The sequence below is a fragment of the Belonocnema kinseyi genome, chromosome 6 (genome assembly GCF_010883055.1).
Source record: "Belonocnema kinseyi isolate 2016_QV_RU_SX_M_011 chromosome 6, B_treatae_v1, whole genome shotgun sequence".
Taxonomy (NCBI): domain Eukaryota; kingdom Metazoa; phylum Arthropoda; class Insecta; order Hymenoptera; family Cynipidae; genus Belonocnema; species Belonocnema kinseyi.
This window is the reverse complement of record NC_046662.1, coordinates 58,950,400-58,971,491: the sequence shown is the minus strand read 5'-3', so window position 1 is coordinate 58,971,491 and position 21,092 is coordinate 58,950,400. Positions and strand designations below refer to the sequence as shown.

Here is a 21,092-nt window from a genome sequence, read left to right as displayed (position 1 = left end):
TAATATAAAGGGAGGATATGGAAGAGCAAGAGAAAAAAAAAGATATTAAATTTCTATGGTAACTGAGGTTATAGGAAAAAAATGAGTTTGGAGGATGGGGGGTCAAAGTTATTGAGAGCAGCTCAGTCTACTCTAGGCCTAGCTACGTATTTCCAAGTACGTAATCTTATTCTCTCGCTTTTTTTATTACTTTTTTTTTTACTTTATTATTAGATATTATTATTATTATTATTATTATTATTGATTAACTATTACAATGAATTTCTGAGATTATGCATAAGACTATTATCGTTATTGGACGATTTTGTAAAAATTGACTTTCGTTACGCTATTCCACTAATCTATTGTATTTAGAGTAACATTATTTACCCCCAGAACGTATACTGCTATCATGTTTGTCATTATGTCATCTAATTAAGCCAGGGTGCATTTTTTTTCTTTAGATTTCTCTTTCTGACTCTTGAGGTGCGATAAAAGTATCCTTGCGATAGTGTCGAGAAGAGGAGTCTAGTGAGAGAATTCATCCTGGCTATCAACTAGCCATCATCTCTCATCTTGTCATACCATCTTCACAATTATTGTAAGTTGTTGTAAGCGTAGGAATTTCGGAAACTTTTTATACCAGTGCCCGAGGCAATTTGGTGTTGATAGGTTTAAAAAAAAAGAAAAACAAGGAATAGGAAATCGTGAATTTTAATGATGCGAGTGCAACGATACGCCACCATCCACGATTTTTTCGAATCTCGAATTGATAGACTACTGCAATACTCCTTCCAGTGCATTGATCTTTTTATTTTTTTTTTATTTTTTTTTTCATAATTACTTTGTGCATTTATCGTGCCTCGGGCAGATGCATTTATTTGTGAGACTCGGCGCGCGCACTGCCAAGGCTCTCTATGCGCAATGAACGAATGTTTATTATTATTAATTATTATGATTATTGTACTGTGTAAGTCGGCGCTACGTTAGATCTGCCAAGGTCGATCTCTGGAGACCAGAAACTTGGAGAGAACAAAAAAAACACACACACAAAACATTTCTCTTGTACTTAATACTCATCAATGAATAATCTCGAGTTTTTTTGGTTTCCTGAGATCGAGGACCCTATGTATCTCTATATGTACTGTATTTATTTATACTACGAAGAAACTAGCTTTACGAACCCACGTCTTGTGGAGATCGCTCTAATGTCGCGGTTCGCACGTCAATCTGCGTCGATTGTAATTTTTAACACGGTCTTCCGGGCTGGTAGCGCCTTCCCCTCGGGTCTTTATTTATTTAATTCGAGGAGAAGGCACATCGAGTCTCGTTAAGCGTAGATTGCGTTAAATTTATATAGAGTCTTATGTGCAATCCGGTCCCAGCTTCTGGCGGTGATGGCGCTGTATAGATTGAAACTCAAGGAATTGTCAGATTTACATTTTCTACTCCTCAATCGCAACTTTGTATACCTCTTTCCTTTTTTTATTGATTGATAAATGGTAGATTTTTATATACTGGAGCGGACGTATCTGATCTGATTTTTTTCTTTCTTTCTTTATTCAATGAAATTGTTTCGTCCGGTCCGAAACCATCAGAAGCAAAGGGCCATTTTATACAGGCTTTTCTTTCTTTTTCTTTTTTGATACGAGATATTAAGACTCTCTTTTGAGATATTCTCGATTTTAGTTGCGACGCACAGATTGACTTTTTCTCGCGCTGTAGCTGTAATTATAGAGGCGAATTTAAAAAGGGGAAGTGAAACTCTGGCGAGAAGTACGCATCGAAAGGTCTCGAAAAATGCCCGAATACGTCCGGATTATACTTCGACGTAATTATAAGCCCATTGACCGTCGACTCCATCCAAGTTGAAGAAGTAAAGCTTGTCAATTGTGCGTGTCACGTGAATGCAATTCAAAATGTAAGGACGGTCGAGTGCAGGAGGCGCACTAATATCTCCCTAATTCCATTTAATCTCAGTTTTATTTGACCGAAAATCAATTTGCCGTACAGGGATTTGTCATAATTTTTATTTTTTCGAATTTTCAGGTGATATAACCTCTATTTGTTCTAATTACTAGTTATTCATTTGCATAAATTTCTACTTGTCATATTTTACATTTATTCGAATTATCATTTGACACAATTTATTTTTTCCCGAATTGCCATTTTACAGAAATTCCATTTATTTTACGACCCATCCGGCCTAAAATAAATGCATGGAATTCAAAATTCGCCAATCAGGATTCTTTTATTTGAATTTCGCGCCTTTACCGTAGACCGGAAGATCCTCGGGATCTTAGGCCTTTTAGGTTCTTATTTACTCTTGGTGAATTTTTTGTTTCATTTCTTAGGTCTACAATTATGATCTTTAGGATATTCCGAAAAAGTACATCTACACGAAGTTTTTTTTTTTGTTTTTTTTTTTTGTTCAAAATTTACTAAGTGGCGAAACCCCTAAATTTGAACCAAAAATACAATTTCTACATTTAATAAGAAAATCTAATAAAATTCTGACGAGAGGCAGGTTTATTTATTAGAAAGCACGTGGGGACAAAATTCAAAATGTTGAAAAAATTCAAGAAGCCCAGTTTTTTCATTCATTATTTCTTTGTTTCTCGGTTAAAACTTTTAAGATGTCAATTAAAAGGCTACATTCTTGTAAAGAAACATATTTCGTAATGCATAAAAGTAAAATTTGGAAAAATTTAAAATGGTGCCTTATGAAATACTCGAAAACTCGTATTTTTAAATTTTCACTAAATTAAAAATGGCACCTCGTTACTATTTTCAAAAAGTTACACAATTTTTACAAATTTAAACAAAATATGTAAGACATTTTCGGAAAGGATTTAGTGATTCTCAAAAACCGCTTCCTTGAAAAGTTCGTAAAGCTGCAATGTACTGGTAATGTTGTTTCTTGATGAAATTTGAAAAATTTCCACCGAACAGTCAGAAATGTTGATTTTTTGTTTGTTATTGTATTGGCCGAAGCTTCAACTTAAAAAAAAAATTAATTTTTGAGTATCACTTAATTTTTTCAGAAAATGTATTTCATATTTTGTTTAAATTTGTAAAAATGATTTAACTTTTTGAAAATAGTTATAAGGCGCCCTTTTTTATTTAATGACAATACAATTTGTAACAATACAAGTGATTTTTCTTCAAAATTTGAAGAACGTTCGAAGACAAGCATAGAAAATACGAGTTTTTTAGTATTTCATAAGGCGCCAGTTTGAATTTTTCAAAATTTTGACTCATATGTTACGAAATATGATGTTCTTTTTTTATACAAGAATGTAGCCTTTTAAATGTCACCTGAAAAGTTTTAACCGAGAAACAAAGAAATTAGTTTTAAAAAAATTGGGCGACAATCTAGAATTTTTTCAAAATTTTGAATTTTAATTGTCATCACGTTGTTTTTTAATAAATAAAGATACCTCTTGTAAGAATTTGATGGGACTTTTTTTATTGTAATTTTGGTTCAAATTTAGGGAACCGTCATTTTGCAAATTTTGTTGAAAAAAAATTTTTTGTTGATATATTTTTTGAACATGGTGTAAAGATCATAATTGTATAGAGCCTAGGGATTCTGCTGAAATATAAAAAAATTAACTGCATTTGAAATTTTACGGTACTTTTCCCTATGTTAATTGCATGAGAAATTTTGAGTGTTTGGGCCACATGTTAATATTAACCGATTTCGCTCAAATTTGCGGAAGATCATTTTTTTTTTTTTGCTCATTTAAAGAAAATAAGAGGATGAAACCAAGAAGAATCCTAAATCGAAAAATAAGGACCAAACTTCTGTAGGCAGTAGGGAAAGTGGAATTTCTATGACATGGCGATTTAATGAATTGTGTTAAAATACAAATTCCGAAAATCAGAAATTGTATTAAATTCAAATTAGGAATAATAAATATATTATCGAGAATGTCACCTGAAAAATCGAAAAAAAATATATAACATCTGTTCGGGAACTTGATTTTGGATCAAATAAAATTGGAATTTGGGGGATATTTGTGCGCCTCGAGTGCAGGACCGTGAATAAGTAGCATTACATTCTGTAGATTAAGGGAGAGTTGAGACAGAGACTAAATCGCCGCTAGAAATTAGGTTTTGTCGATATTAAACGATTGCAATCTTGACTGACTTGTTGAAAGGATTTTGTCGACAATTTTATTACAGCTCCAATCACTCCGATAGTTTTCTCTGAACTATTGAAATTGAAATTAAATAAAAAAAAGTCAATTCAGATTGAAATGAAAATAGAATAGGAGAAATGGTGTTGAGATTGATTGGAGTGTGTGTGTGTGTATGCGCGTGATAGAGATTTTTTGTTGCTCTGAAATTGAGTGGAAGAAAGTAACTTTTCGCATATTTGAAAGATGAGCGAATTGTGTTCTTCCTTTGCCGGGCCGTTGGAGGTGAATGTACTCTACTACTTATAAATAAACACAGTGGCGTATGCAAATGCGAGTGAGTGCGTGGTTATTGCGAATACGAGATTTATATCTATGTATATATGTATGTATGTATTTATGGAGACACGAAAAACGTGTTTTACGTACATATATAGATACAGAGTGAAAGAGTGTGCGCGCATGCTAATGTAATCCACATGACCCGTTGTAAATATGTTCCCAACCCTCGTATCCCTTCAAACCGAAACTTAGCGATTAAGTTACACTTGAGAAACGAAATGACTCTTGCCAAATTTTCAATGGGACGTAGGGACAAACAATTAAACCTTCGAAATTAAAAATCGCAAAAATATATTGGTATTATAAATGAATCGTACTCTACCTCATTCTATCTTCCTGCAGACTGTAGAATTCTTTCCTGAATTAAAACAAAGTAGAAGAGTCTTTTCTACTTTTTTTTTTAATTCCTCTTTTTCCCGGGGTTTCGGGAAAATTTGATTTTTTCTCGTTTTTTCGCTTAAATGCAAACTGAATAGAACGCAAAAGAAAATTAATCTATCTTTCAATGAAAGGTTATTCGTTTTAATTGAAAAATCTTCTATTATATGCGGTTTGTTGAAAAATCTATTATTTGATTGAAAATTGGATTATTTTTTGAAAATTCAACTGTTTGATTAAAAAGTATTCTTTTTTATCGGAAATTCAACTGTTTTACTCAATGTTCATGTTTATTTTTTTTAGAAAAGTTCTCAAGAGTGGCCGCTGGACCGGGAAACCAGAAATTTTATGTGAGCGGGAAATGACAGTGAATTTATTTTTACCGGGAATTTTAGAAATTTTCATACAAAAAATTCTGTAACTTTGCTTTCAATCGTTTAAATAAAAAAATTAGTTACGTTGTTATCTTTTTAAATTATGATATAATTCAGTTTAAAATGCGCAATTCGAAAACCTTTCACTTTAAAATATACTTCCATTTTATGTTTTTTATCTTCAAGCACACATTTTAATTTAAAGAATTTTAAAATACAGTTTTAAAGACTTGTACAAATAAAAATTAAAAGGGTTTGAAATCAAAGATTTATGATAAAAAAACATTTTTTTAGTTTGATCAACTATGAATATAAATTAGTTGACCTATTTTTTTAAATTGAATTGTACTTTAAAATTTTAAAAGTGAAAAATTATTGATTTTGCAAGACGATTCGGAATCAGTTTACAATTGTAGAATTTCCAGATTTGAACGTTAAAAATTGAACTGTTTCAATCGCAAAGTCTTATTAGTTATATAAATGTAAATGTGGGATTAAAACTTTATCAGGTATTTTATATTTTTAATTTACTTAAAAACAATATATTCATGATATAAAATTCTATTCCAGGGTGGCCGCTGGACCTGGAAATGATCGGGAATTTTTTAATACTGGGCAAAACCGGGAAATGAGAGTGAATTTTTTTTATCGGGAATTTTAGAAATTTATAGAAGAAAAATCTGTCCACGTTCGATTTCAACAGTTTTTAAATAATTAGTGGAATTGTTATGTTTTTCAATTATGCTATTATTTAGCTTACAATGGGTATTTCAAAATTTTTTTTACTTTAAAAATTTCCCATTTAAAATTTTTATTTTGAAGCTTACATTTTTAATCTAAAGAATTTTTAAATGCTTTCTTAAAGACTTAAACAATTAAAAATTTAAAAGCCTTTGATGTTGAAAATTTGGGATAAAAAACATTTTTATTTAATAAATAAATAATTTTTTTAATGTATCTGTACTTTAAGTAATAAAAAGTGAACTTCATAATAATATATTCTTAATTAAAGAATTTTGTTAAATTTAAAATATTGTTTTAGTCTAAAATATAATTTTAAAAAGATTAAAAATTATCATGCAAATTTTAGAAAGTTTTCTTAAAATCTAGAATTTTTTGTGAAAATTTTGTTTAAAACTTTGAAAAACTTTTTAAATATATATTTTAATTTTAAATAATTATATTATATTTTATATTATAATTTTAAATATATTTTAAAATAAATTTTTCAAAATGAAAAATTATTTTTGATTTCCCTAGGAATCTTGAGATAATGTTTTTAATCGTTTGAAGCCTTTCACAATTCTTGAAAATAATATAATTTTTTTGTTTAAAATCTGCGAAAAAATCTACATTTTATTTTATATGAGGCTATCATTTCAAGTTTTACATTAAGTTTGAATCTTTTCAAAACTTCTACATATCCCTTAAAATTAATCAAATTTCGCCTACAAATAATAAATGTTTAATTATTATTTCTACATCCAAATTGTAAAGAAATTTTCTAAAATTTGCAGGATTTTCTGAAAATTGTAAAAAAAATTTAATTCATTTTGAAAGGTATTTAGAAGTTCTCAAAAAATTTCCAAAATAATTTTAAATTTAAAACAAATTTAGAACAACTTCTAGATTTTTAAAAATTTTTTAAAAAAATTTTGAAGCTTTCCAAGGATGTTTAAACTATTTAAAAAGAAAATAATTGAATTTCTAATTTAAGAAGTGTTCAGTTAAAAAATTTTCAATTTTTTAATATTTTATGTTTCTAGCTTAAAATTACTTAAAATTATATAATTTTGAAAATTTTAAAGTTCATTGATTGATTTTTAAATTTAGAGCATTGAAAATGATAACGTGGATTTATATATTTTTTAATTGAAAAATGTTAATACCTTCAATTTTATACGCGTAAATTATTGAGCATTTGAATACAAAAAATTTAAATTAAAAGCTTTTAAATTTCAATTTTAAAAGTTCAAAATTTAACAGTTCCACTTTGAGTGCATTAATTTGCAGCTCAGTTTTTATTACCTCAAGTGGAAAATCTTTTAGCTTTAGTGTTCCATTTTTTTAATTTCATAGACCGTGAAAAAATTTTGCGAACCGGGAAAAAACCGAGAAATGACCGGGAATTTATTTCGTCGATTAAAACGGCCACCCTGTATTTTTAAACCTTCCAATTTAAAATTTTTGGATTAAGAATAATAAAGATTATTTAATAGTTAGAAGTATCTGACTGTTCATTTAAAATCAGTAATTATAAATTAAATATTAAAAGCTAAACTTTAAATGTTTCAATGTTATTTGTTCTATTTAAAAACATCTAATTTGTAAGTCAAATTGTTGAATTTTCATGTATAAATAACGATTGAATAGCTATGATTCTTAGAAAAAGTTCAAGCAAATTGAAGATATATTTAGAAATTTTGAAAAAAATTTACAATTAAAAATTTGAAGCGATTTGAAATAGATAATATTAACGAACTATCTACATGTACTGACAAAATCCGACTAATCGTACTAAAATTTCGGTGTAAATATAGCCCACGGCCTAATTTAAAATAAAATATAGATTTTAGCAGATTTCGAACAAAAAATTTAGAAGTTTTTTTAAAGAATTTTGAAAGGCTCCAGAAAAATAAAAAACATTTCATAGGAAAATTGAAAATGATTTTCTTTTTTTAAAAGTTAATCTTAAGTGCATTTTGTGTTGAAAATCCATTTATTTTGTTACATTTTGTCGAAAATTTATCTTCTTGGTTGAACTCGACTGTTTTTTATTTAAAATTAAAACCTTTTCTTGGTTTAAGATTTTTCTCTTTTTTGACAATTCCTTTTTTTCCCCGTTAAAAATTGTTTTAATTCAAAATTAATATGGTTTTTGTGTGGGTCAAACTATTTTTGTTGAAAATTCGTTTTTTTGTAACTTAATTTTTTTGACTGAAAATTAATCTCTTTTTGTTTTACTTTAGTTTTTGATTTCTAATTTTCATCCTTTTTGAATGAAATATCAAGTATTATATTTTTCGTCGAGAATTTTACTTTTATAGTTGAAAATGTTAAAAATACAACCGCTATTGGTTAAATTTTAATTTTTTTAGGTTAAAAATGCAGCTATTTTGTTGAAAATTTCATTATGTTATTGAAAATTCATCTACTTTATTAAAAAGTAATATTTTTTGGTCGAAATCTCAACTGTTTTATTGAACTATTTTTCGGGTTTCATAGTCAACTATTTTCTGACATATTAGATCTTTCCTAAAATATTAATTTCTTTTCGTAGAACATTATTTGTTTGAAAATTCAACTATTTCGTTGAAAATTCGTCTTTTTCTGTTCAACTAGACTGTTTTTTTTATTAAAAATTAAAATCTTGTTTTATTCAAAATTCGTTTGTTTTTGGTTGAAATTTTTTTTTGTAATTCAAATTTAATCCGGTGATTTTTTAAAATTAATTTTCTACCTGAAAATTCAACTGTTTGCTGTGGATATTATTATTCTGTTCAAAATTCGTATATTTTGTTAGAATTGTTGGTAGAAGATTCTTCTCTTGGGTTAAAAAATCGTTTTTTTTTCTTGTTTCAAATTAATTTTTTGAACTGAAAATTCATCTGTTTTTGTTGAGGATCTAATTATTTTGTTGAAAATTCAGTTTCTTTTCGTTTTTGATTTTAAATAAACATCTTTTTTGGTGGTAATATAACTATTATATTTTTCGCTTTGAATTCATCTTTTTGGTATAAAATTCCCCTTCTCATTTAAAAGTTGAATAACACTGTTTAAAAAAATCGTTTTTATGGTTGGATTTTGATGAAAAATTAATTTTCTCTTTTCGTTAAAAATGAGTTTTTCACCTGATAATTGGTCTGTTTTTATTCAGAAGGTTTTAAATTAATTTTTTTGTTTGATAGTTCAACTAATTTTCTTAGAGAATTTGTCTTTTTGGGTTTAAAATTTAACAGTTGCAAATTTATTTTATTTTATTTCCACTTTTTGGTTGAAAATACAACATATTTGGTTTATATTTAATCTTATATATCTGAAAATACAACTGTGTGGTTAAAAATTAATTTTTGTGTTCAAAATTCAACTAAAATTAAACTTAAAATCTTGGAAACTGAAAGCGTTCTATGTTAAATTAAACATGATACATAAATTCATTTTATTTTTAAAAATGTACTCTCAAATTTTCGTGAAAAATTAACCCATTTCCGCTTTATTTAGAGATAATTTTCGGCTGTAAGTTTTTCCTTATTTAGATATTTTGTTTCAGGTCGAAAAGTATTAGAGCCTCGGATATATATAGCAAAAAATTGTAATGTTCAATTTAGAAAATTATTTTTAGATCAAAAAATGAGAGTCAACGATGATTTTTAAATTAATTTTGAGAGTTTAACAATCTTTTAAATTGCATTTAAATAAATAAAATGGAATAATTATATTTTCAGTTAAAATAATTTATTTTCAACCAAGAAAATGGGAGTTTCAACCAAATATTTAAATTTTCAACCTGAGTGATAAATTTTGGATAAAAAAATGAATTCTCAACAAAAAGTGTAATAGTAGATATTTCCGCCAAAAAAATATTTTAATTTTCAATAAAAACCGAGTGAATTAAAAAATATATATAGTTTTCAACAAATGATTTGAACCCTTACCAAAAGAGAATAATCTTCAAATGAAGAAAATTTATTTTTCAAAAAAGTTTAATTTACAACCCAAAATATGCATTTTCTACTAGAATAATTAAATTTTCAACACAAAGAAGATAAGAAGGAAATTTTCGACTAAAAAGAATCAATAAAAAAAAAGTTTAACCCAGTAGTTAAGTTTTAAAACCAAAAGATGAGTTTCCAAAAATATAGTTAAATTTTCAGCACAAAAAATTAATTTTCAAATAAAAAACGAATTTTCAATCAAAGAAATGAATTTTCAACTAAATTTTAAAGTTTTAAAAGAATGTTCAAACTAATAGTTTAATTTTCAAACAAATAAATGAATTTTCAACTCAAAAACAATTCTATTTTCGACACAAAAAAGATGAGAAGGGAAATTTCAACTAAAAATAGCAATTTTACAAAAAAATGGAATAGCTACATTTTCGGCAAAAAAAATTAATTTTCAACAAAATAGATACATTTTTAAGTGAAGAAATTAATTTTTAACTTAAATAATGAATCTTTAATCATTAAATTGGATTTTTAATCTAATAGCGAAATTTTTAATCCAGGAAATGAATTTTTTTACTAAAAAAGACAAATTTCAATAAGATAATTGATGAATTTTCAACAAAATAGTTAAATTTTTAAGTGAAGAAATTAATTTTTAACGAAATTAATGAATCTCCAACAAAAAAGTTCATGTTTAACCCAGTAGTTGAATTTTAAATCCAAAATATGAGTTTCCAACAATATAGTTGAATTTTCAGTAAAAAAAAATGAATTTTCAAATAAATAAATGAATTTTCAACTCAAAAATCATTTCATTTTCCATATAAAAAACACGAAAAGGGAAATTTCGACTCAAAATAGCAATTTTACAATAAAAAAAGGGAATAGCCACATTTTCGGTAAAAAAAATTAATTTTCAACAAAATAGATACTTTTTTAAGCAAATAAATTAATTTTAATCCAGGAAATGAATTTTTTACTAAAAAAGACAAATTTCAATAAAATAATTGATGAATTTTCAACCAAATAGATTAAATGTCTACTAAAAGTGATACATTTTCGACAGAAATTCGAATAGTTAAAATGTCAGCTAAATTAATTAATTTTCAATAAAAACACTAATTTCCAATCAAAGATATGAATTTAAAAAAAAAAATGAATTCTTAGCCCAATAGTTAAATTTTGCATGAAAATAATGACAAATTTTTATCAAAATTTGTGAATTTTCAACGAAACAGATGCATTTTCCAACAAGAAGATTAATTGTCTATCAAAAAAGAAACATTTTCGAGAAAAATGGAATAGTTAAATTTTCAGTTAAAAAAATTAATTTACATTACAAAATACTAAATTTGAATGAAGATGAATTTTCAACCAAAAAACGTAATTTTTTATGAAAAAAGATTTTTTTTTTAATACATTCATGTTAAATTAAATTCAAAAATTCTAAATCTATTTTCAGCCTAATAGTCAAATTTTTAAACAAAGAACTGAATTTTCAATCAAAAAGGCGAATTAGTCACCAAAAAGATTAATATTCTACCTCAAAAGAAAACGAATTTCCAACAAAATAGTTAAATTTTAAACCAAAAAAAAAGTTTCCAACTAAAATGATGAATCACCAACTAAAATTGTTCCGTTCTTCTTTCTAAGAGATTTTTATTTTAAATAATATGAAAAATTCTAAAGCATTAAGTTTTTATTTGAAATTTCGAATATTATTTAGCAGTAAACTTTCTTGTGCTCATACCAAGTATAAATTTTTCTTACTTGTCGAACTTTGAAAATAAAATGCTGATATAAAAAATATATATTTATTTAAAAAATAGTCCCAAGCACGTCGTGATAAACTGAATCTTATAGAAAATTCTAATGAAATTCAAAAAGGATTTAATCCTAATTTGATGATTGTAAAATAATTAATTAATCTGATTAAATTTAATATTAGACTATATAAAAATTGCCCGTCAATTTAATATATTTTAATATGTTTAATGAAAGAAAATTTTAGTAAATAAAACAATATTTAATAAGGTATCAATCGAAAGTTTGTTATATTCGATTATAAAAGAATTAATTTAAATACAAATACATGCGACATTAAGACAGTTTCATGCACATATAAATTAAAATACACAGCAGCAGTCTCACCAAATTATGTACAAAAGTACCCACTATTCCAATTTTACTTATATATAAAAAAAAAATAGTCATAAAATTGCAAAATCGCCGGCTAAAGTGAGAAAACAATGTAATAGTTGATCGGTAGCTGAAAATATTTTCTAATTAAAATTGACTCATCGCTTAAAGTTAATTGTTACTCAAATCGCGGTACAAAAGTACTTTCTCTTCAAAAAGCTAAATAACAAAATTGTTATAATAAAACAATGGTTCATTTTAAAATTAAATATTTGATGTAAAACTTTACTCAGAGCCCGATTTCATTTTGTATAGGAGTGATTTTTCGTGGGAGGATTTTGAGGAAGACGAGTAGGAGGAACTAGAAGAATGTTTGCTGCTCGATGTGCTTCTTTTGTCCTGTTTTGCTTTTTTCATCATGTCCCGCAATCTCTTATCGCCACTGACTATTTGAATATTGGGCATGGGTACATTTTTCGAACCACTGCTTGGATTGGGAGAACTATTATTGCTACTGCTACTTCCATTTACTGACTGTGTTTGATTAAGGCCACTTGAAGATTTATATTTATCGTGCTTTGAACCTGAAACCAGAAAACAAATCAGATCATTTTTATCTAGTAATTATTTTCTCTTTCTTTTTGTAAATCAAGCACCCAGTTTGACCTTTCTTCAACCTAATTCTCTCGACTTAAATTTCCAGGGTGCCTACTCAAATGCTGGAAAAAAATCCCTTGACAATTCTATTAATAAGTTAACAATTTTATTTTATATTCTTATCGTTAAAAAGAATTGCATATTTAAACTGCTTCAAATTCATAAATTTTCATGTAAAAATATTGCGTTTGCAACAAGATAGGTGAATTTTTAACCAAATAACTAAATTTTCAACTAAAAAAGATCAATTTTAAAACAAATTGTTGAATTTTTAACTGAAAAATATCAATTTTCAACAAAAAAAGGAATAGTATAATTTTAAATTTAAAAAATTAAATTTCAACCAAACTGATAAAATTTTCAAACCAAGAAGATTAATTTCTACCAAAAAAGATGAATTTTCAACAAAATACATGAATTCTTATCTAAAAATGATAACTGTCTACCACAAATTGTTTAGTTAAATTTCCAGTTACCAAAATTAATGTTCAGTGAAACTAATGAACTGTCAACTGTAATAGTTGAATTTTTAATAAAAAAAGATGTATTTTTAAACAAAAAATTCCTTTTTTACAACCAAAAAAACGAATTTTCAACTAAAAAAATATAAATTGTCAATAAAAAATTATATAGTTAAATTATTTTCAGTTAAAACACTAATATTCGACTAAAGAGATAAACTAAAATGATTATGGTTAAAAGGAATGGTATATTTAGGTGAAATTATTGTGTGTAATATATTGAATGCAACTTAAACTATACTTCAAAATCCTAAATTTTTAAGCGAAAATATTGCATTTTCAACAAGCCAGGTGAATTTGTAACCAAATAACTGAATTTTCAACTAAAAAATATCAATTTTGGAACAAATTGTTGAATTTTTAACTGGAAAAATATCAATTTTCAACAAAAAAAAAGGGAATAGTATAATTTTAAATTAAAAAAATTAAATTTCAACCAAACTGGTAAAATTTGCAAACCAAGAAGATTAATTTCTACCAATAAAGACGAATTTTCAACAAATACATGAATTTTTATCCAGAAATAATAAACTGTCTACCAGAAATTGTTTAGCTAAATTTCCAGTCAACAAAATTAATGTTCAGTCAAACTAATGAACTGTCAACTGTAATAGTTGAATTTTCAAAAAATAGATGAATTTTTAAACAAAAAAATTCCTTTTTTTATAAAAAGTGATACATTTTTTACTAAAATAATAAATCTTTAACAAGAATAATTGAATTTTCAACCGAAATAATTAATTTTGAACAAAGTCGATTATTTTCTAAAAAAAATATGTAATAATTTAATCTAAAACAGGATAATTCTTTTAAAAAAATTGAATAGTTAAATTATCAGTTTCAAATATTAATGGTCAGCCAAAAAGATGAATTTTTAATTAAAATGATGCAATATTCAACTGAAATAGTTATATTTTCGCTTCAAAAATCAATGAAAAAAAGAGTTTGAACTGGAATAGTTAACATTTCAGTTTAAAAAATTATGATTTCCAGCCAAAGAAAAAACGAATTTTTAGAAAATGCATATTTTGATCTTAAAAATCAACTGAATTTTTTTTTTTTATAAAAATACATCTATTTATTTGAAAACAAGTTTTTTTTTAATAGAAATTTATCTTTTTTAAGAGATACTTCATCTTTTTTGCACAAAAATGCAACATTTTGGGAGAGAATCCAACGAGTTTGTTTAAAGGTCTTAATTTTTAGTTAAAAATTTGTCTTTTTGGATTTAAAATTTGTATTTTTTGAATAAACTTATTTCTTGTTTCAAAATTTATAATTTGATCTTAAAAGTCAATTGAAATCTTTTTTGGATAAAAATTCAACTATTTTTTTGGAAAATTGATCTTTCTGATTCAAAAAATCATCTTTTCTAATAAAAAATTCTTTTTTTTTACGGAAAAAATAATTTTCTTGTTTTGGAATTTGATGTTTGTTGGATAAAAATTCATCAGTATCGTGGAAAATTATTTTCTTTTTGCTGATAAATCATATTTTTGTTTGAAAATTCAATTTTTATAGAGGATATTTGTCTTTTGTCTTGAAAATTCGTCTTTTTGCTTAAATTTTTTTTTTAATACCAATTTAATCTTTTTTTATTGAAATATAAACTATGGCAATTTTTTATTCGGAATTTACCTTTTTAGGTTGAAAATTCAATTATTATGTTAAAAATGTACTTATTTTGTTGAAAATTCCAATTTTTAATAGAAACTTAAAACTTAAAAAACTTAAAAAGTCAACTGGAATCTTTTTTGGATGAAAATTAATCTATTTTTTTTGAAATTTCTTTTTTTATATATAAATTCGTCCATTTTAAGAGAAATTCCATCTTTTTTTTGATAAAAAATACTACTATTTTGTAGAGAATTCAACTATTTCGTTAAAAATTCATCGTTTTTGGTTACAAAAATTCGAATTTTTGAATAAAAAATACAATTTTTTGCGTAGAAATTTATTGCGTGTTTTAGATTTTATATTTTTATCTTGAAAAGTCAACTGGAATCTTTTTTTGATGAAAATTCAACTTCTTTTAAAAATGTTATCATTTTGATTAAAAAATTCATCAATTTAAATGGTGAAACTTCAACAAAAAAAATTGATATTTTACAAAAGAGTTTGACGTTCAAAACAGTAATTAAATTTTCATTAAAAAAACAGTTGAATTCAACCTAAAAATACGACTTTTCAATATTTCCATTTCCAATTTTTGCAAATTATATTGTTAAATATTTCAGCACCATTGATTTATTAAATAATACTAGAAACATAAGTAATAATTTCTTCAATTTGTCTCTAAAGTCCATAAAATTTTATAATAACTCAAAAAAAATTTTATTTTATCTTCTTATATTTAAAATTCAGTGGATATTTAGGTATATAGGGCGGCCATTAACAAAATGCGTAATATATTTTTCAGGAACTTCAAACCGTTTTAAATTTATAACTTTTCAAGTGAGAGTTATGAATTTTGAACAAGTTAGCTGAATTTTTAACTAAATCGTGGAATTTTCAACAAAAATATTAATTATTTGCCAAAAAGACGATTTTTCAACATAATACATATATTTTCAACCAAGCAATTGAATTATTAATGGGAAAAAATCTATTTTCAACCAAATAGTTGAATTTTGAATTAAAATAGATCAGTTTTCATCCAAAAATGGAATAGTTATGTTTTAAGTGTGAATAATGAATTTTTACAACCAAAAAATTTGAACCAAAGTGATGAATTTTCAATTAGAATGATGAATCTTCAAGTGGAAAACATCATTTTTGAACCAAAAAGATTATTTTTTAAATAAGTAACTTTATTTTAAACCAAATAAATTAATTCTTAACTAAAATGGTGACTATATGAAGTACTTGAAAATTCAACCGAAAAAGTGTATTTTTATTCAAAAGGATAAATTTTCAAGCAAAAAGATTAATTTTCAATCAAAACGATAAATTTTCTACCAAAAAATAAGATTTTTCAACAAAATGCATGCATTTTTAACAAAAAAAAAACATTAATATTCAATCAAAAACCAATGTTGAATGATCAACAAAACTATCCTCACTTTTAAAATAAAAATATTGTATTTTCAACAAGATGGATGAAATTTGAACTAAATAGATGAATTTTCAACTAAAAAATATAATTTTCTACCAAAAAAGACGATTTTTCACCGAAATACATGAATTCAACCAAATTAACGAAGTTTCAACTAAAATGATGAATGGTAAACTGTAATAGTTGAATTTTCAAAATAAAATATGAATTTTCAAACAGAAAGATTAATTTTATACAAAAAAATACTCATTTTCAATAAAATATATGTATTTAAAAAAAACTGATAGACATTTTTAAACAAAGTGTTGAATTTTAAAGTAAAATAATGAACCTTCAACTGGAATTGTTTAATTTTGAATTAAAAAGTGGGATTTTTGACTAAAATGATAAATATTTAACAAGAATACATAATTTAATTTTCAACCAAGATTTCAACCATTACTTTTTACGAAAAAAAATTGAATGTTCATATATTAAAAATCATTCTTCAAAATCAAAAATCGAATAGTTAAATTATCAGTTCAAAAAATTAATGTTGAACCAAAGAGATGAATTTTCATCTAAAATGATGGAATATTCAACGAGAATAGTTACATTTCCAGTTAAAAATAAATTTTAAAACAGAAATGCAACTGGAATAGTTAAAATTGCAGTAACAAAATTGATTCCCAGCCTAAGAAAAAAAGAATTTTGAAACAAATATCGCATTCTTCAAATAAAGAGATGAATTTTCAATTTAAATGGTCAATCTTCAATAAAAAAATTAATTTTTAACAAAAGAGTTTAACGTTCAAGAGAGCAATTAAATTTGTATTCAAAAAAAGATTCATTCTGAACAAATAATGTAATATTTGATGTTTCAACTAAAAAATATTTTGATTTTTGAACAAAAACAGTTAAACTCAACTAAAAAATACGATCTTCAGTATGAGTTGAATTTTCAACGAAGAAAGATTTTTTAGTCAAGAAAGAGAAAAAATGTAAACTGTTGAATTTTTAAGCAAAGTTTTGAATTTTTAACCAAGAAGATTCATTTTCTACTAAAAAGATGTAATTTTCAACAATATACATGGATTTAATAAAAATAGTTAAATTTTTATTTAAAAATATAAATTCTTAACTAAAAATAGAATAGTTAACTAAAATGATAAATCTTTAACAAGAATAATTGGAATTCAAACCGAAATAATCTTATCAACCAACACAATAATTTTCTACAAAAAATAAACAAAAGAATGTTTAACTAAAAAAGATAATTCTTCAACACCAAAAATTAAATAGTTAAATTATCCGTTAAAAAATTTAATGTTGAACCAAAGAAAGGACTTTTTAACTAAAATAATGGAATGTTCAACGGGAATAGTTAAATTTTCAGTTAAAAACAAATTTGAAATAGAACCAAGACATTTATTGGTTTAAAACCAAGACAATTATTTTCTGCAAAAAAATAAAATAAATAAAAGAATGTTTAACTAAAAAAGATAATTCTTCAACACCAAAAATTAAATAGTTGAATTATCAGTTAAAAAAATTAATGTTGAACCAAAGAGATTACTTTTTAACTAAAATGATGGAATATTAAACGGGAATAGTTACAGTCTCAGTTAAAAATAAATTTAAAAAAAGAAATGCAACTGGAATAGTTAACATTTCAGTTAAAAAATTGATTTTCAGCCTAAGAACAAAAGAATTTTCAAACAAATATCTCATTTTTCAACTAAAGTGATGAATTTTCAATTTAAATGGTGAATCCTCAACCAAAAATAATAATTTTTAAAAAAAGAGTTTAACGTTCAACAAAGTAATTAAATTTTCATTCCAAAAAAGATTAATTCTGAACAAATAATGTAGTATTTGATGTTTCAACTCAAGAATATTTTGATTTTTGATCAGAAGCAGTTAAACTCAACTAAAAAATACGACTCTTCAGTATGAGTTGAATTTTCAATTAAGAAAGATTTTTCAGTCAAGAAAGAGAAAAAATATACATGAATTTACGAAAAATAGTTCAATTATTAATTGAAAATATAACTTTTTAACTAAACATAGAATAGTTACCTGAAATGATAAATCTTTAACAATATTTATGAAATATTTTGTATTCGTTTGAAATCATTCAAATATTTAAAATCTTTGTGAATTTTTTTTAAACATCTAAAAAAATTAGAAATCATTGCAAATTGTTGAAATTTTCTGAAATATGATTTAAATTACTTTTAAAATCCTTGAAAACTAAAGAACGTTCTAATATCTTTGTAAAATCTTGCAAATCTTGGTGAAATCTGTTAAAAACTTCTAAACAAATTTCAAATTGTTGAAAATGTTTTAAATGTTTTCAAATCTTGGAAATCTGGTGTACTGTACCCTTTTTGAAATCTATGAATTTGAAATCTGTATGAGATTTTTATGGAATTGAAAATATTTGTAAAATCTTTTGTATTTATTTGAAATCATTGTGAAATCTTTTAAAATTTTGGATTTTTTTTTAAATCCTTGAAATCTTTGTGAAATCTTTAAAAATTTGTTAAATCTTTCTTTAATCTTTATTTGTGAAATCTTTTGTGTTCGTCAGAAATCATTGAAATATTTTGAAATCTCAAATTTCTTGAAAACCTTTTGAAATTGTTTAAAATCTTTGAAATGTTCTCAAATCTATATCTTTTGATTTTTTTTAAATTTTTGAAATCTTTTGAAATCCTTATAAATTCTTTGAAATACTTGTCAAATCTTTCCTACAACTTTTGTATTTATTTAAAATCACTGGAATAATTGAAACCTTTGTGAAATAATGTGTATAATTTTCTAAAAGAATATGAACTTGTTTGAAATCTTTGAAATGTTTTATATTTTGGTCTACCGTATCCTTTTTGAAATTTTTGGAATTCTTGAAATCTTTGGAATCCCTTATGAATTCTTCGAAATATTTGTGAAATCTTTTGAATTCGTTTGAAATCCTTAAAATATTTGAAATCTTTGTACAATTTTGCAAAATATTCTAAAAATTTGGAAATTATTTTAAATCTTTGTGAAATCTTTGGAATCTTTGTAAAATCTTTGAAATCTTTGTAAAATTGTTTGAAACGATCTAAAAAATTAAAAAAAATTGCAAATTTATGAAATGTTCTGAATTTTTAGAAATCTTATTTACCCTTCTAATTCTAATCTAATTAACCTTTTTAAAATTTTTAAACTTCTTGAAATCTTCTGAAAGTTCTACAATCGTTGTGAAATCTTTTGAAATCTTCTATCAAAATCTTAAATCATTGAAAATTTTTGAAATTTTCTGAATTCTTACAAATGTGATTGAAATTACTTTTAAAATCTTTAAAATCCTCAAAATGTAATGAACGTTCTAAAATCTTTGTAAACTCTTGGAAATCTTGGCGAAATCTTCGAAACAAACTTGAAATTGTTTAAAATATTTGAAATCTGGTTTAATATATCCTTTTTGAAATCTTTAAAGTTCTTGAAATATTTTGAAATCCTTATGAATTCCTTGAAATATTCGTAAATAGTTAACTAAAATGATCAATCTTTAACAAGAATAATTGAATTTCCAACGGAAATAATCTTATCAACCAAGACAATTATTTTTTGCAAAAAGAAAATAAATAAAAGAATGTTCAACTAAAAAAGATAACTCTTCAAAACCAAAAATTAAATAGTTAAATTATCAGTTGAAAAAATTAATGTTGAACCAAAGAGATGACTTTTTATCTAAAATGATGGAATATTCAACGAAAATACTTAAAATTGGAGTAACAAAATTGATGTTCAGCCTAAGAAAAAAAGAATTTTCAAACAAATATCTCATTTTTCAAATAAAGAGATGAATTTTCGATTTAAATGGTGAATGTTCAGCCAAAACATTAATTTTTAACAAGAATTCAACGTTCAACAGAGTAATTGAATTTTCATCACAAAAAAAGATTAATTCTGAACAAATAATTTAGTGCTTGATGTTTCAACTGAAAAATATTTGGATTTTTAATCAAAAGCAGTTAAATTCAACCAAAAAATACGACTCTTCAATATGAGCTGAATTTTCAACTAAGAAAGATTTTTCAGTTACAGAAAAAGAAAAAATGCAAACTGTTGAATTTTTTAGAAAAGTGTTGAATTTTTAACCAAGAAGATTAATTTTTTACCAAAAAGATGGAATTTTCAACAATATACATGGATTGTAGAAAAATAGTTCAATTATTAATTAGAAATATAACTTTTTAACTAAAAATAGAATAATTAAATAAAATGATAAATTTTTAACAAGAATAATTAAATTTCCAACCGAAATATACATGCATTTAAAAAAATAGTTGAATTTTTAATTAAAAAAAGATAACTTTTCAACAAAAAATAGAATAGTTAAAATTTCCCCTAAAAAAGTTAATTACCAACCAAAAAAAAAAATTAATTTTCAACTAAATAGTTAAATCCGTTGATATAAAGCTATTTGAAAAAATTAAGAATCATTATGATTAAATTTTTTTATGCAATTAAAAAAAAAAATTGAGCACATTCTCGAAAAAAATTCTGACTTGAAAAAGATCCCTGACATTTCCAGGTTTCTCCAGGTATACAAAAAATTCCCTCAGAATTGCAGATTTTCCAGGTTTTCCAGATGGGGTAGACACCCTGATTTCATTTGTAACTTTTTGAAAGCTTTCAAACTAGATGCTTGGGAAATTGATGCAATTTACACACATCAAAAGAAGCGTCGCATGCAGTTGGATATAAAGGTAAGCATCGAGGAAATATCACAATCTTTCTTTCCTGAGATGGAGAGGATAAAGCATGCCTGTAACATACTCAAAAAAAGAAGCCATGAAAATCAGTTC

At 24.7% G+C, this 21,092-nt stretch overlaps 1 protein-coding gene across 2 annotated transcripts in view; it reads right to left on the bottom strand.

The window, feature by feature from the left end:
* Positions 1–11,912: 11,912 nt before the first annotated feature.
* Positions 11,913–21,092, bottom strand: part of LOC117174364 (integrator complex subunit 12-like) — a 19,590-nt gene continuing 10,410 nt past the window's right edge. For both annotated transcript variants that reach the window (XM_033363424.1, XM_033363425.1), the window contains exon 5: positions 11,913–12,605. In XM_033363424.1, the coding sequence (XP_033219315.1) occupies positions 12,307–12,605 (299 nt within the window). In that variant the 3' untranslated portion in view covers positions 11,913–12,306. The remainder of the gene's footprint in view (positions 12,606–21,092) is intronic.